Source organism: Panthera uncia, chromosome B4, assembly GCF_023721935.1.
Source record: "Panthera uncia isolate 11264 chromosome B4, Puncia_PCG_1.0, whole genome shotgun sequence".
Taxonomy (NCBI): Eukaryota; Metazoa; Chordata; class Mammalia; order Carnivora; family Felidae; genus Panthera; species Panthera uncia.
This window is the reverse complement of record NC_064809.1, coordinates 31,344,950-31,363,394: the sequence shown is the minus strand read 5'-3', so window position 1 is coordinate 31,363,394 and position 18,445 is coordinate 31,344,950. Positions and strand designations below refer to the sequence as shown.

At 39.9% G+C, this 18,445-nt stretch overlaps 1 protein-coding gene across 5 annotated transcripts in view; it reads right to left on the bottom strand.

The window, feature by feature from the left end:
* CCNY (cyclin Y) overlaps window positions 1-18,445 on the bottom strand; it is a 310,156-nt gene that overhangs the window by 210,141 nt on the left and 81,570 nt on the right. The window contains exon 2 of one of the 5 annotated variants that reach the window (XM_049627008.1): window positions 18,074-18,399. The exons of the other annotated variants lie outside the window; for them this stretch is intronic. Coding sequence (XP_049482965.1) covers window positions 18,074-18,227 — 154 coding nt within the window. The 5' untranslated portion in view covers window positions 18,228-18,399. The remainder of the gene's footprint in view (window positions 1-18,073; window positions 18,400-18,445) is intronic. 5 annotated transcript variants of the gene reach the window in all.

The following is an 18,445-nucleotide window of genomic DNA, read 5'->3' as shown; positions in this document are numbered from 1 at the left end:
ATTTACTGAGCAACCACCATGTGCCAAGTACTGTTCTAGGTAACGGGGATATCATGGTGGATATCATAGTCCATATCCTCATGGAGTTTATCTTCTTATGGGGAGGGGAAGACATACAACAAATATGCAAACAAGGTAAAATGAGAAAATGAGGGAGCTGGCACAGTGGTGGGAGGGTTCCTTTCTCTGCATTATGTTTCTAGGAAAAGACTCTCTGAGGAGGTAACACAGGATGTCCAGGAGCCAACCAGCTAATCACCTCTGGTATGACCTTGTAAAGTCGAAGCAATAACAACTGCATAGACCCTGGGACAGGGACAAGCTTGGTAGTTTGAAAAACATCAAGGAAGCCCTTATGGCTGAGGTCCCTACGTGAGAAATGAGGTTTTATGTGGCAGGCAGCAACAAATACTAATTAATGACTGTGAGCCATCGGGCGGTGTTTGTGTTTTACTCGAACCATAAGAGCCAAGCAGGGTTTTAGGCAGGGCAATGACATAATCAACTCCACATTTGTTAAGGGGAGAGACAGGATTGTAAGAAAGAACAGACTAAACAGAATAAATCCTAAGAAGCAATTAATTATAAGAAGCCAGAGAAACTTGCTGTATATTCCCAGAGATCTCTGCAACTACAAACAGAGTCATTTTTCTATACCAGACCCTAACAGGAAATAGCACTATTACCAAATTTAAATCTACAATAATGGAATATTATGTAATACATTTGGTTAAATAGTGGGAGTAGATTTTTCCAAAGGAGCACCACCCAGCAAACTTTACTGAAACCAAGTTAAGTAGACCCTGCCATAATTAGAATCACTCTTCTGCTCTCCACACCCACCTTGCCCCAAAGCCACTTGCCTTGCTTCCCCCATTCATATATATCACCAGGTTCCCCGCTCAGAGACTTCTGAGCTATCTACCATACAGCAATTCCCAGAGGCTACTCTGCCAGTCTCAACTTTTAGCCAACAAAACAGTGTCTTAACATGTATATAGCTAAGCATTTACCACATACTTACTCTGCTTTAATTGCTGCTATTGACTGCTCAAATCAAACTCTAAGGGCAAAAATCTAATCAACTGAGTAATCTATAAAGCAAAAAGAAAAACACTACCAGGAAAGACTTTCAGTTTCTATCTTCTTAATGCAAAAAAAATTTTTAGCTGTTTATTTTTCAGAGAGAAAGAGGTGGGGGGAGGGGCAGAGAGAAAGAGAGACAGAAGATCCGAAGTAGGCTCTGTGCTGACAGCAGCAAGCCCCGTGTGGAACTCGAACTCACCAACTGTGAAAACATGACCTGAGCCAAAGTTGGACGCTTAACTGACTGAGCCACCCAGGCACTCCATAATACAACAATCTTTACAGCTATGTCAAAGTGTACACTATTTTAAAATGCTATGGAAGTAAACAAACATGCAAAAATGTCAATAAAAACCTTCTTAGCATTTTTATAATTTATTTAAATAAATTAGAGCCAAAAGCATAGTGAATGTTAAGACACTAAATGGAACATTTTAGAAGTGCTAAGTTAATTTAAGTTATATAAACTGCTAAAAAAAAAAATCTAAGATGGGAGAGCTGACAGATGTTCATAGCATAAGAACATTCTGTAAAAAGTAGACAAACCTGGAATTTATAAAGGGCAAGTTCAGAGAGAAATAAATTGTAATTTTATTTATAATTTTATTCAAAACTTACTTATTTTCTAGCTTTCAAGTCACCAAAAGTCTCAAAGACTTTTTTTTAAATTTCTTAACATAACCATGCTTTTCTGCTAACGCTAAGGTTCATCTTTTCAAAAGAGGGTGCTAACTTCTCCCCAACCTGAGTTTTACCCAAATTCACTCATTTTAGGTCTACTATATTTGGGAATGCCTTAGGAAAACCAAAACAATGATCTTAAAAAACAAATATATGAGAAAACTATTTCTAACTGCCATTCTCTGAAATCTGCTTCCCCCAACCATTCACTAACCCCTCCAACCTCACCCTTTATATTCATTCTCCACAACAAACAGTGGAAAGGCTTCCTGTCTATATCCCCAACCTTGACCTTCACTACGCCATAGATGACTGGACACCTTTTGTCGGGGGGAGCCATCCTATTAAATAATCTGAGTGAACTCAATCCTTTCTCCGGGGGAATTAGAACACAGAGATTCTAGTCAGTCTTTTGTGGACCTAGAATTGAAGACATTGGGGTAGCCATTTGTACCATGTTCAAAGAAAGAAAGCTATTTTATAAAGAGAATAAAGATTTACAGAAAAATAAATATGAGACACAGAGAAAGATAAGATCAACTAAAACTGACAAGAGAATTTAAAAGCAAAATACTGAAAGAGATAGCTGCCTCAATTCCTACAAGCTATTCAACTCCCAATTCCAAGTCCTTGTAAGACTCAGTTATGTTCTGCACCATGGCAGTTCATAAAATACACTCATATACTTCCAATAACTCTTCCTTCCCCCATTCTCCACTCTAATCAGTTTTAGTGGACTTCTGTTACAACCAAAAGAAACGTAATTAATGTTTGTGGTAAGTAGCCTCCAAGAGGCCCCTAAAGTATCTCTAGGTTTTCACACTCTTATGTAATACCATCTCCTTGAGTATAGGTTGGATTTCAGAGACTTGAGCCTAACAAACAGCAATGATGGCATGTTACTTCCAAACTCAGGTTATAAAAATGCTGTAGCTTCCATCTTGGGGGTCTCTCATGCTCTCCCTCAGATCGCTTCCTCTGGAGACAGCCAGATACCACGTTGCTACCTGCCCTAAGGAAAGGCAAACATAGCAAGGAACTGCTGACAACAACCAAAGAGCATCTGTTGCCATGAACATCCATTTGAGTAAGTTTAATAGCAGATTCTCTCCTAGTTGAGCCTTGAGAGGACTATATCCCCAGCCAACAGCTTGACTACAATCTCATGGAAGAACCTGAGCCAAAGGCTCCCAGCTAAACTATGCCTGAAGTCCTGACCCACAGAAACAGAAAAAATACTGTTGCTCTAAGCTGCTACATTTGGGGATAATTGGTTACACAGCTTAATAACTAACATAATTCTCTAAGACATAATTATCATTCAGGTCGTAAAAAAAAAAAAAAAAAAATTAAGATGGGTCAAGATTAACTTCTTCTTGGGAATATTTAACCTTGTTGTGGGAACTGTAGTGTTGAGTGAAAAGGCTCTAACCTTCCTGCTTCTTTTCCTCCCCCAGCCCAATCAGGGGACTTGCTCTCAGGCTGCAAACCACTATAAACTAGTTGTGTGATGCTGAGGAGCAATCCCTCTTAGCTCAGTTGCCTTATCTGTAAAATGAGGATCTCTATGGTACTTGACAGTATGAATGTTCTAGGACTCTATTTCCTCATACTCAACAAAAACAGCATATTGCTTTCATAGGTCTGAAAACCTCTATTCTGTCTTCCATGTTACAACTTTGAGTAATCCTTTTACAAAATCTAGAAGATATGCAAAATACACAAAACTGTTCTCCAATGCACATCCATCCATCATGAAATCTTTTAGAACAAATGTCCTCCTAATGAGCATACTCCATTATGTAAGATTTTTGGGTATTAAGCCACCAAAAAGTTCCACATTACTTACTGACTTCAGAATGAACCTATGTCCCAATGCATCCTGGATCTTTCAGAAACAGTTTCCATCTGCCTGTAGCACACTTCCTGTCTCTTGCCCACTCCCACCCCTCTTGTCATTGCCATAGGGCTGTCCTGGCAAAGCCTTCCCTGACCACATACCCTTATCACCCAGGGCAGAGGTAATCATTCTGGCCTCCCTTCTACCTCTGTATACTACAATCATTTATTTATAGATCTGTCTCCCTTAATAGATCATTAGGACCTTAAGGGCAAGGTCCAAGTTATATTGCTACTGCATTCCCAGCATCCAGCAGGGAACAGGGAACTTAGCACTTAGAGGAACCAATGTTTGTTGACCTACTTAAGAACTGAACCTTAAAATCCTATAGGGGGAGGGGGCAGTGGGCATCAAATTCTCACACTTCTTAAAAATGCCCCCACCACAAGGGGGAATTCTATGGACCGACTAGAGTAATCTGACTACTGTAGTCGTGACTCTGAGCCTAGGCATTGCAGGTACCACTAATTTCCCCCTAACGTGTTGGAGAATAGGCATCTCTCAGCCAATACCTGCCTACTAAATTCCATTTTCTCTCCAACTTCTTCTCTGTGGTTGAAAAGAACACATTCTAGAATCACATCCACATAGAGGATTTACGACTTGCTAAAATGCTAGTTTAAAAGGAAAGGAACTCGCCCCCACTTTGTTTGCCTAGTTCCTCCAGTATTAGCATTCTGCTTAATACGGTCTGTTTATCTGCAGCAAGAATTCCAAACTAAAAACCTGTCACCACTTTTGAACTCTGGTTCAAAAAAAAAAAAAATTGTGATCAGTTTTCAGCCACAGCCACCATCAGCATTAACAGTTATTTTCAAATAAAAAATAGTTAACAAGACATGTATTCTAGATAGACTTCAGTGGAGTAAAAAAAGTGAAATGGAAGCCAAAACATCATTTACCAAGCATCTTATAATAATATCTAAATTAGATGAACTATTTACACGGTCTGAAACAAACAATACAGCTAATTTAGATCTGAGTGATCACTCCCACCATGGGCTGGCTAAATTGAACCACCAAGCTGTACAAGGAGAAATGGCTCCATAAACTGGTAAGCTAAAGACACTCAAGAAAAGCATCAGTCTTTATTAAGAGAAAGGATTTCAATGCATCATAAATACCCCTTCATATACAATACCCTAATAATTAGCTAGTTAACTGTTCACCAAAAGAGGTCCTGTAAGGGCACCTAATAAGCAGCACTTTTGTTCCTCTTGTTCCAATGCTTTTATATGCTTAAAATGAAAATATCTTAAATATTCTATAATCATAATTTTCTGTTTCAGAATTATATCCCTGGTCCCCACAAACTGCTAAAAGCCCTTATGTGGTACAAAATATGTTTTGTCATATTTTCATTTTGTGCAAATAGGCTTTGTATATAATTTGCATCTGAAAAGCAGGTGAAAGAGCTCAAGAATACATTTAGCTTGGGTAAGGCTAGACCTTCCCTGAGAGACCTTATTTCATGGAAACAGGCATATACTGGGGTTGGTTAAGCTTTAGATTCACTGTAAAAATAATACTTAATGTCACTTTGGAGAATACAGAAAAAATAAAGAGAAATAACCAAGGTCTAACTATTTCTTCATGGCTTAGCTTGATCAGATGAGTTTATCTTCCACGTCCCTTCCAGATGTGCCTTATAAACAAGGTAAGGCTCCTTCTTATGACTCCAAAAATGCTACTAATGGTTCTGCAGACACTGACAGCCCCAGAAATAGTCACAGCACTGAACACTTGGTCTTCCCATCTTTCTACCAGGAGCCTTTTCAATCCTGTAGTAATGGCTCAGGCAACCCTGTTTCCCTCTGTGCTCTGTAACAAGGGTGCTGAAAACCACCTCTCTAATGAATAGCTGCATTCTATAATGATAACGTTTCCTAACAATGTGTGCTACATGGGCGCAGAAGAGGTTGATTATACATTTTCAAACCTCAGGCTTTTGGAAAATATCTTCAAGTTCAAGAATCACTTCTATTTGTATCTTTATACTTTTACATCTAAGGGACTGACATTTTTGGCTCAAATATTTTTAGAGAAAACAATTAATCGTCAGGAATACAACACACCACCACATTTCTTGGAGCATTCTTCATCTAGACAAGCTACAAATCAAGACTTAAATTTTTAAACTCTATTTCAATAAACCAATGCCACCACGTCCTTATTCCAGCAGAAGTGTCCTCAGGTAAAGAAACTGACTCTTGAAATCAAATAAATAGGTACCTCCTTAAAATTTTTTTACCTAAATGTGTAACAGTGCCACACAGATGCAACAAGGGTTTCCCAACTCTGCCCCAAAGGTTTCTACTAAGATGTTCTTGAATGTCAGACCCAAGAATCAAACATCCTGTGTTCACTGCCTGACCCTGGAGGCCAGGTTATCAAGCTGTGGTTGATGAAATTTCAAAAGATCCATAAAATACTAAATTGCACTGAGCATTGTCAAACCAAGCCAAAGCTACTGTCAGAAAACATAGACCAGAGAATTACAGACTATACAAGACATTCCATTTTTATATTCTTTATCAGAATAGACTCTCAAAAGGAAAACCCACTGTGAGTACTATAAAATACGAAAAACCCACACACAGCACTAGCCGATTTTAAAATTGAAGTAAAAAATAAAACTGTTGGCTAAAAGAAGAAAAACTCACCGTACCTTTCAGTATATTAAAAAATAAGAAAGAAAGAAAGAAAGAAAGAAAGAAAGAAAGAAAGAAAGAGGAAAAGTAAAAGTAAAAGAAAAAAGAAAAAGAAAAAGGAAAAGGAAAAGAAAAGAAAAGAACAGAACAGAAAAGAAAAGAAAAGAAAAGAAAAGAAAAGAAAAGAAAAGAAAAAGAGAAGCTGTAAGGGAAGAAGATTAAGTGATTTTTGAATTTGAGTAAATAAATTACACAACTCCCTGGTGCACACCATCCATTGTCAGAAATGCAGGCAATGTCTATTCTGTCAATAATACCATTAGAAGCACCATCTTAGAACACGATGCTAATTCTAAACAGTTCAAATGAACAATGCAATGCTGTGCAAAACTGGTAGAGGAGGGGCAGGGCATCATTCACATCAAGTCTGAAGTTAATGGCACTCCCTGGAGTCTATACAGTTTTACCCCAGGCCTTGAATGTGTGAAAGTGACCAAGATAGCCAAACCACTAGGAAGTTACTCTACTGTTTATTTTTCACCTTGAATCCTAGAGCCTGTAACTCAATGGTCCTCAAGAGAAGTAGAGGGAGAGTCGCTCCTTGGGGAAATTGTATTTGGCAATGTATGGAGACATTTCTGGTGTCATGACTGAGAGTAGGGGTACTCTACCAGCACCTAGTGGGTAGAGGCAAGGATGCTGCTAAACATCCTACAGTGGACAGGGCAGCCCCCACCAACAACAACAAATATCCCACCCAAAATGTCAATAATGCCAAGGCTGAGAAACCCTGGTATAGCTTCATTAAGAACTCCTGCTTTACTGAAAAGGTCCCTGAATTTTACACTAAGAAGCTAGGCTCAGTAAATACACTTTCACATGTGAATGTGGCTAAACAAGACAAAAACCCATATGAACATTACTTTGAGAAATAAAAAACTAAAAAGTACATTGTCAATTTATACTGTTATTCTCTACTAAATATCAATATTGTAGTTTGACACGTTTCAGTGTTAATTACAGCCAGATACAGATAGCAAGGAAAAAAGCACTCATTTGATACCATGAAGTATCAACCTTCCATGTCCAAAGTGAATATACAGATCCAGTCTGAGGACACAGGAGACTAAGGGGCAAGGACAAGGCTGCATTAAGCCATGCCTAGTGGAGGTAAGTGGCTTCCATCTAGCAGAATACTGTACACACTCACCTACAGACATGAGCCCTTTGCACTTAGATTTTCACTTCAGCCAAACACTCCTTCCCACAATCCCCTTCATTCTTTCCTTCTAGTCCTGTCACAATGTTGTCTTATAAATACCCAGGCACAAGAACAAATTTCATTTTCAAAAAACTCAACAAATGTTCCTCTCAATATGTACTAGTTAAATGAGAGAAGACAATTTTATCTGGATATGCAGTCTCCTGGTTTCATGTCAGAAGGCCACAGGGCCTCTCCCAGGAGACCATCTCCATCAACTCAGAAAATCACTGCCACGGCTGCTATCCATCCCAAATTGGTCTCAAGGATGCAGAGGCACCCAAACATCACCAATTATAAAAGCAACCATTCCACTTCTGATGCCTATTTCTCACCTCTCAGGGCCTGGCCTGGCTGTTATAATGCATGCTGCCTTGCATTTGGGTCCTCCCTGACTTGTCCCACCTTAACCATTCTGCCACAGCTCCTCCTCACCTCCTTTGTTCATACACTTGACCTCCAACACCCAGAGGCTGCCAACAGCTTCATAACCTGAGCTACAAAGTAACCCTCCTACTGCAGAAGAGAACCCTACAACAGCCCAGTGTGCACAGAGAGCACGCATGGTGCTTAAGATATGTGGCCTGTCAGAAACACCATCTTCTACAGAAGCAAATGGTTTACAAAGCAAGAATATATTCCCTACCCCTTAAATTTATCCCTGAGTGGTTAATACTTCTGAATATCAGCTTTGCTAGGCTTTACTTCCTACAAAATATAAGAAATGGAAAAATCAGACATTAGATTTACTTTACAGAAAAGAGTCAAATATATGCCAAAAATAAAGTGAATAAACAACTTGTATCTCTTCAGTAACATCTACTCTAGCTCTCAGAAGAAAGGCGGTGATCTCTAATGCTATATAAACCCTGTTAACCAATGCTTTCAAGTAAAACTACACATTAAAGTAACAGCACGCTTACACACAACTGGAGAGAAAAAAGGCTGTGGAAAAATAAAATTACCCATATAAACTGACAAAAGTAATACTCACTGGAAATGAAGTAATCCTTGATGAATTTGTGAGTTTGAAATTTTTGAAACTAAATTAAACAAAGCATCATGATTTCATTTTTCAACCTGGACTTTGACAGGATACACAGGAAGTCCTAAAACCTAGACTTTTAAGCAACTATACAAAGTCTGCATCCATACCTAAAACCAAAAGACAGCTTAAAGGATAATTATGATTATACTTAATGGAAAAGCTGTAATCAATTAATATTCTATAAAAATATAGAGTCATAATGGACAGAATACTGAATTTAGAGTGAAATCTTTTCTTGAGAGGCAAAGAACGGACCTCTTAACCCATCTATCCATGCACTAATTCCTCTAGTGGTAAATGTGCAGAGTGAGACATGGAGTTTACCAAATATAATCAAAATATTTTTAATAACTTCTTTTCCCTTTTTGCCCACCAAGAACAGAAGCATCCATCCAAAGGAAAGAATTTGTTTATAAAATGTTTTAAACACTACATTTACAGTTTTGCAACACAAAGCTATATTACACATGAACTCCCATGCAGGGTGTTTCCTGTTCTTCCTCCTTAAAGCTAGAAGGTCTATAATCAGAGGTATCCAAAATAGAAGTGACTTGCATTTCATTGTCCAACTAAGATTTCTGCAAGGCTCAAAAAGCAAACTGGCAAGGATGCAATTGCAATTGCTAACAATTATCTTTACTATACCCAGCTGTATTTTTCTCAGTGCCAAAAGCCAATTGACATGTCTACAGATGCTAGTACATTTCCACTGAGCGTGGCACTTACAAGTATCATACCCAATGAAGCCCCCCTATACATCCCCAGTAGGGAATAAAGCGTACAAAATAATGACCCAGGAATTAAAATTCATGTACTAGGTAATGCAGTTACAAAGTAATGAAGCCAGATTACAGTAATTTTTTATCAAGGTAGCATAACCATGAAAAACTAGACACTTAGCCTAGAAATATTACCATTGCCAAACATTTTAGAACTTCCTTTTTAGAACCGCCTTTCAGTCCAATTTTTCAACCATATTAAAAAACAAATCAAAAATAAAATTTTCTTTACAAAGTCAAAACTAATGTATAAAATGTCAATATTCTGGGGGCGCCTGGGTGGCTCAGTTGGTTAAGCATCCAACTTCGGCTCAGGTCATGATCTCGCGGTTTGTGAGCTCAAGCCTCGCGTCAGGCTCTGTGCTGACAGCTCGGAGCCTGGAGCCTGCTTCAGATTCTCTGTCTCCCTCTCTCTCTGCCCCTCCCCCGCTTGTGCTCTGCCTCTGTCTCTCAAAAATGAATACATGTAAAAAAAAAAAAATGTCAATATTCTGACAAAGATGAAGAAAAAAAGATCTCAAGGTTTTCCAATCCAGTTTTTAAAAACTCGGTGCACCTGGATGGCTCAGTTGATTAAGCATCCGACTCTTGATTTCAGTTCAGGTCATGATCTCGCAGTTCATGAGCTCAAGCCCTACATCGGGCTCCACACTCTCAGTGTGGATTCTCTCTCTCCCTCTCTCTCTCTGCCCCTCCCCCACATTCTCTCCCTCTCTCTCTCAAAATAAACATGTTAAAAAATAATAAAATTTAAAAAAATTTTTAAAATAAAATAAAAACAACCTTGACAGGAAGGCAACAGAGGTGTCCAGAGTGTAGTAGTTTGTAGCTAACCAACTCCTGAGGTGATCTCTTCTCTCAGATTCACTGAAAGACTTTCCAGGCAAAATCTTACTGATTTGAAGTCATCTGTCAGATGACAACAATCGATTGGAGCTTTGGAACACCCCTTTCCTCCAAGTAGCAGATAGTGAAAAGAGCCCCTAGAAGTAAAGGAAGAGAGCCAGAGGAAACAGCTACAAGCAGCTGAGAGAAGGAAGGGAGAAATGGGTTAGAGATCTGAGCTCTCTGCAATTGTGGATCTAGGTAGACTCCTTCTAGAAAGAAATGGGCACAAACAGCCTCCAATTACTTGTTCCAGGCTGACTGAGCTCATTTTTCAGCCCATCAGTTCTCCTTTTTATTTTTTTGTTTATTTATTTTTGAGAGAGAGAGAGAGAGAGACAGATCACAAATGGGGGTGAGGCAGAGAAAGAGGGAGAGACACAGAATCCCAAGCAGGCTCCAGGCTCTGAGCTGTCAGCACAGAGCCCAATGTGAGGCTCAAACCAATGAACCCCAAGATCATAACCTGAGATGAAGCTGGAAACTTAACCAACTGAGCCACCCAGGCACCCCAAGTAGTATTTTAATATAATAAATTTATGCACATGTGCACCTTAAAAGTTTCTCTGAAGAATAGAAACAAAACAAAACAAAAACCTGGCTTCATCCTCCATCTAAGGGTACATACTAACATTAGTAGGAACGTCGCTCCCATGGCACAGTCAGCAGACTGCCTGGGTGGACTCTATTATTCCCAGGAGTCCCACTGCTCATTGCATGCCATCACGGTATGACTTTGGAGAGACTGCAACCCAGAAGGACAATAAATGTTAGAAAGAGTAATATTTCTGTTCCAAATTCTACTGCCAGCAAGATTCCCATTCAAAGGTTATACTGCTGTGTATAACCTCATCCTACCCAGCTCTAAAATTCCAGTTATCTTTCTGGCACTACCTTATGAACACTGACTGCATTGATGTCTTTACTATGATGAGCCCCTCAGGCTTCTAGCCTCTCTGGTTATGGAAAGTTCAAACACACTTTGTTATATATCTTGGAACACATTTAATATTTAATGCAAGAAAATCAACATAAGTACTATGTTCAATGACACACATCCATCTAGTACTTTTTGGTTTATTAAGCATTTCAGCTTCATTTTGATTCTCATTTTAGGTACCTCAGGGCATAAGGCAAGACAGTACTCTTAGACACATTCTTTTTAAGCAAAAAGGAAAGTGAGGCCCAGCAGGACAGAGGTCCCCCGGTAAAGGCAGAGCCATGTCTGGAACACAGGTCTCCTGATTATTCAGCTCCTGCTCTCTGCGCTCCACCACACTTCACAGAGCTAAAGGCACATCCATAAACCACCTGGGAAGACCCTGTCCTGGATTTATCCTTCTTGAGCCCTGATTCATTCTTCAGGAAAGGTAGGATAGAATAATGTTGAGAGTCTCAGAGTACAGAGAAGAAACAATCTCCTGACCAAGAATCCCAGCAACAAACTACTCAACGTTTCAAGATGATGCAAAATGCTGCAGGGAAAATGAACTCTTTCCCTCCTTCCAGCCATACGCTGAAAATCTGAAAATGATACTGAACACATGATATCAACTGCTATTGCCATGGACTGAGCCTGGCTGCCTATATGTTGACTCATAAAAGGATTTGTACTCTGAAGTATGACAAGCATGATACCATCAACAGCACTCTTGTGAAAAATACCAAATGCTGCTTCCTTAAAGTAAACTAAATATGACACGCTTGGAGCTAAATCTCTGACCCTGTGTGACTAAAACAGAATTTCAAAGCCACTCACAGGTCCTGCATCTTATTATTTTTTTCCTTTTGGTTCTGCTCTTTCCTAGATACCAACAAAATTTAATCTTTGTGTTGGTTTCATCCAACCAGAAATGTGAAAGTAATTTGTCTCCTTAAGATAACAGAGACAATCAGCTTTGTAGAAAAGGGTGAGAAAATTTACCATTCAACAAAATCATTTAATCTTTCACTCCTCTCAAAAAGCAGGCAGAAAAGTAAAAATCCTAATCACAAAGTATTGTCAACCCAAAGAATACAGACAATGAATGAATGGCTTAAAGCAGGCATGGGCTAGGCATGGGAAGAGGGGGGCCAGATTTTAGACCCAGGTCACTCCCTACTTAGCTGTCACAGGGCAGTTGAGAGGTGGAGCTTTAGCAAGTGACAGCAGATTGAATCCCAACTCTGCCATTAACTAGCTATGAAAACTTGAGCAAATTTCTTAACCTGTGAGTCTCAATTTCCTCTTCTGTAAAATAGAGAGAAAGATATAAAGATCTTTAAAAATACAGGTCAAGTAATCAGCACAACACTTGGCCTAAAGTTAACACATAGTAAATTCTACTGCCCTTGTCCATGATTGGCATAACCCGGGCAAGAGACAGCACCTCTCCAAATTTCAGTTTCCTTATCCGTAAAATGAGGGTGGGGAGCAATGACTCCATGATTCTAAAATAGAGAGGAAAATAAGTGTAGTAGAGGTCATGGAATCATCATAGTGCTTTGGAGAACAGCGCTCTCAGCAAACCTTTAAAGTGTACCTCTCCACATTGCCTAATATGCATCAGGCCATGCTTGATCAGGGTGTCTTCCCAAGTCTTACAAGCAGTGCAGCTAATAAATCTTAGCCTGGAATGAAAGTCCAGGTATAGTTTTGCTAATCAGGCTGGAAATGGTAAGTGGGTCTGAGACACAAGAAAAATGAAGCCAAAGAGATAAGGCTGCAGATATCCAAAAAAAAAAAAAAACACCAAGAACAATAATTTAAGCTAATACTATAACAGGTGCTTAGATCTTAAATTGCCCTTTTGTCTCCTCACCCTTGTAACAGTGAGAGCACTTTTTCCAGTCATCTTTCCCATACCGAGGATGAGCCCCTTAGGCTTCTAGCTTCTCTGACTACGGGAAGTGAAAACATCATTTGCTGTATATCCTAGAATACAGTTCATGTTTAAAGAAAATCACCATGAGTGGCTATGTTCATAGTTGCATATGTTCATGTAGTACTTTTTGGTTTATTATGCATTTTGGCCTCATGTTGATCTTTAAGGATGGAAAGCCACCGCTAAAGCCATTCATCTGAAGAGATAAGGAAAAAAAGATTAAATATATCACATTGTTAAGCAGACTTCCATTAGCCATAGTTTATTTCAGTTTACGGTTTTTTTTCCTTTTGTTATGCTTTCTTTGTTATGTTTTCTTTCTTTTCTTTCTTTTTTTTTTTTTTAAGTTTACTTATTTTGAGAGAGAAAGAGGCAGAGAGAGAGAAAGAAAATCCCAAGCAGGCTCCACACCATCAGTGCAGAGCCCGATGCAGGGCTCGAACTCCTGGAACGGTGAGATCATGACCTGAGACGAAATCAAGAGTTGGACACTTAACCGACTGAGCCACCCAGATGCCCCACTTTAAAACCTTTCTTAAGTTTCATTTTCAGGATTTTGCCGTACCTGCTACCTCTCAGGTCAAAACACAAAACCAAAAAGTTACATATCCACTCTACTTTCATTATTACAAGTCTTGTCATTCTCTATTTCCCTCCTATGCTTCTCATGCAATAAATAGTCAAGATGATACTCTGACTCCGATGTCTTTAAGTTGTTGGCTTCACTCATTCATTCAAACAAAGAGTGTCTTCAGGGCAGCAGGCACTTGGGTTACATCAGTGAACAAAATGAAAATCTTCTAGTAAAACTTAAATACAGACAGAAATAGTTGTTGTTATGACATATGTATGTAAATATTTATAATGCACATTATAGGTGATGTGGAAGAAAAACAGTAATTCAGAGAATGTGTACCAGGATTGCTGATGGGGTAACAGGAGAGATGTTAAATGCAGGCCCATTTAACATCCTTCCTGTTAATGCAGGAAGGCTTCACTGAAAAGGTGAGGCTTGAACCAAGACTGAAGGCAGTTGAGAGAGTTAGCCAAGAAGAAACACAGAGAAAAACACTCCAGGCAGAGGGACAGAGCAAAGGCCCTGGGGTGAGAACATGTCAGGTTTATTCAAAAACCAGCACTGAAAAAAAAAAAAAAAAACCAGCACTGAAGGAGGCCCATGTGGCTTGTGTGAGCTAGCAAGTGAGCCAGGAAGGCAGGCAGATCACACAGGGCCTTGAAGTCTATTATAACGACTCCATGGTAAAAGTCCATTGTAAAGTTCTTATTTGATGTGGAATAAGGAATCACTCAAGTTTTTGAGCAAAGGAGTCACATGCTAGTTTTTTTGTTTTGTTTTGTTGTGTTTTGTTTTGTTTCGTTTTGTTATAAAGGATCTCACCATGGCTGCTGTGTTGAGAACAGACTGTAGTGGGCAAGGGTAGAAGCAGGGAGACCAGTTAGGTGGCTTAGCTCAGAAGAGCAGCAGGAGAGGTTTTGAGAGCAGTTAGATTCTGGATATATTTTGAAGGTTGAGGGCCATTCTTTCCTAACAGATTAGATACAGAATAATAGAGAAATTGGCTTGTCAAAGAAGACAACTGATCTACAAAGGATGAAACTGCTAGCAATCATTTTGAGGCAAAACCCTAAATTGACACTTTGGTACAGATGTTACAGGCATCCTGTTCTACTTTCCTCGGTCTCATCAAATCTCAAATTCTCTTTAAATCCACCCCTCTTTCTCTCCTCCCACAGAAATAATCTAATTAGAGAAGGGCACTCTATTGCAGATAGATGATATTTCCTCTGAGAAACTGTGGCTATGACTGCAAAGACAGACAACCTGCCCCAGGCCATCCAAGCAACAATGGGAAGTTTCCATGTGTCATGTACTGGCTGTATGACTTTGGGCAAGTCATTTCTCCTCTCTCTGCCTCATTCTTTTGTCTTAAAGTTAATACTATCCACAGGGTTATTGTGAGTACTAAAAGAATGAATAGATATCAAGCAGTTAGAGCAGCATCTGACACAGAGTACACAATATATAAGGAGTGCAATTATTACTGTCACTGTCATTAAGTCTTTCTGTTATTTCTCAGTCTCAGAATAATTTTATGAGAAATAATATCTACAGAGATGATGAGTCTAATATGTATTATTCCAAAAATATGAATAATCTAACACTAAGGTACTGAGTACAGGGCAAGTTGCTGGTAGGTGTCATAGAAGCCTAACTGCCCTAACTCAGTCACTAAAACAGTACAGGACAAATATTACCCATTGTGTGTTTTAGGCAAGGAAAACATGGATTCATACCTCATGTCTCTGTGATTTTAAGAAGCTGACCTATCACAGAAGCCCCATGAACTTCTCTGAACTTTTCAAGTCTAGTTGTCTGAGATGTCTTAAGGGATATAAAGATGGTATCTAAACACTTCAGCTTTTGTTACATACCAGAATCAAGAATGTTTCAGCTGTGGTTTTAGAGTGTTCACTAATCATCTAGCAATATAATTCAGAACTTAAAATCTGTATCTATTTCTATATGCTACTTAACTTAAATCTGTTCTCTTTTCCCAGCTTCTGATACTGAATGAATATCTATGGAAAATGCCACCGAACAACAGGTAACACTTTCAAGACTTATCCAGCCTGGGATTCTCAATCCTACCTGCATCTTAGAATTACCTGGAGAGCTTTAAACATATTAATGCCAACGCCCACGCCTAGATCTCTGGTGTAATTGAAACCAACATTGAGAACTATGGATAGGTAAATCCTATAAGTATTACTTATTGAACGGGAGAGACAAAGAGAGTATTGTTTAAATAGTGAATTAGTATATCTGGATTTAAACTAGCATCATCTGGGGTGAATTCTGGGATGGGAAGAAACTACTAACCTAGATTAGAAATCTTCTTAAACTGCCCCAGAGTCTCTTACACTATCCTGAACTTCCAAAACAAGAGGTGATAATCTTCCATATGTTTTCTCAAAAATGACTTGATGACCAAAACCTAGTTTTCTTTCAAATGAAAGAACACACAATACTATTCTATTTTCCTTTGGCAAAATCCTTCCAATACTTAGTGCCAAATAAATGGTTATAATTACTATTTTTCTCCATTTCCTTATTATAGTCAATAATATATAGCTTGCCTTTAAGAAGTATGAATCTTTCTTTCATCTCTATTTTTTAATTCATTATCTAAAACATAAAGCCTCTTCTCAGTAATAGTGCACAACACGGAGAAATTATTTCCAAATGTTTTTGCCTGTCAGCATTGTATAAGACTGGGTAATAGCTTTCTATAATAAACTCATTCATTCATTCACTCCTTTAAAATACAATACTTACTAAATCTTTACTATACACTAGAAATGACATTTCTTTCAGCTGCTTAGATCATACCAGTGATCAAGACAGACCAGACCTTAATATTCTACTAGATGCCTTTAAATGCATAAAATTAAAGTAGAACTATAGGGCAAAGACATCTAAATAATAGGTTAAGATAATGGAAATCTAATATAACTACACTACAAATACCATATGGAACCCTAATTTACTAAATGTCTACTATAAACCAGATGTTATATTAGTCCCTTTAATATATGGTATTCATTTAATAAAACTGCTGTCCAGTAGAGATGACATTACTATTTAGAAGAAATTAAAAGAGGCTAAACAGTAAGAAAATTCTTTCCTTTAGCAGTTTAAATTTGGCTTTCCACGCTAGAGGAAATTCTACATCCCAAAGCTGTCAAGAATGACTTGTGACAGAGTTGTGTCAATTCATTTCAACAAAAAAATTTTTCATCTTTGTTCAACTACATCAACTGTGAGATTTGGGGGTTTAAAAAAAAAGAAATAATCACATTGTCATAAGAATATGTTACCAATTTCACATTTTTTAAGTCGAAAATTATGTAAACTGTGTTTCAAGCATAATGCATAAACTACCTATCCATAGATATTAAGCCACGCAGCTTAAGGATAACTTAGTATTAACAAATATACTGAGACCAATAAAATACATAAACATTACTAGGTACAGTGATGAATCCTTTAACTTCCTTTACAAACACTAGTCCAAACCAAACGCCACTCAGCTCAATCAGAAATCTATAGGACTGTAATTCCACCCCAAGGAAAAACTGGGTGACAACCCAAAGCTGTCTCCAAACCATTCTAATAATAATCTAGTTTTGTTTTTTGTGTTTTTTTAATTATTCGTGTGAAGCTATCCAATCCTACACGCCCCCCCCCCAAAAAAAAACAACCTTTTTTTTTTTTTTTTTTTAAGTTTTTAACTGACATAGGGAACTGCCAATTGGGGTCAATTTATAAGTTTCCGGGGAAAGCTGATACATGCCAACCCTGTTAACTAACTCTAGGTAGAGACTGATTCCAAAATGGGATTCACTCCTTCGTCATTTACACCAAGGATCATCCATTCCCTTCGCCTTTTAAAGGACAAACGAGCTCTGATCGTGCACAACTTGGCTTGTAGCTACGTTCAGACAGTGCCTGGAACGCAGGCTCTCGGGCCGCCCCCGCCCCAGAACTGGCCGCTCAAGTCTGGACAAGGGCCAGCTCCTGTCACCTCGCGACCTGCGCCCCTCTGCCCCCACGGTACTCCCGAGCCGCCCGCTGGCAAAGTTTCCCCGCCGCTCACTCGGGGGTACATACGAGAGGGCCACTCGGGGTCTGGAGGACCCCGAGCTCCCGGGTTACGGAGACGAAGACATCGTCCTGCCCTGGTTACAGAAGCAGGCTGAGAAAGCAAAAGCAGCCTCGGCCATACAGACGCCCGGTTGTGCAGGCAGAGCACCGCGGATGCAGGCGGGGTGCGGGGACGTCAGAAGGGGGCTCAGCGAGGTCCCCGCCCCGCCACCCGGACTCGCCCGCACTCACCGTCGATGTTCTCCCGGTCGCTTATGTGCTGCAGGTTGCAGCCCGTGTCCTCACGGCTCAGGTCCGTGTCGGGCCGATAGGACTCCAGTCGGGAGTGGGCATTCCTCCGGAGCTTGGGGCTGGACGACACGCAGCACGAGGTAGTGTTCCCCATCTTCGGTGGCCCCCCGACTCCTGCTGCTCTCGCCTTCCTCCCCGTCCCCGGGCGCGGGGCGCGGGCGGCGGGGGCGTGAAGGGGAGGCCCGCCCGCCCGCCGCCGCGGGAGGGGGCGGAAGCCGCGGCCGGCCCCCGGGTCAGCAGCAGCGGCGGCGGCGGCGGGGCCTCGCCTTCACGCCCCCGCCGCCCGCGCCCCGCGCCCGGGGACGGGGAGGA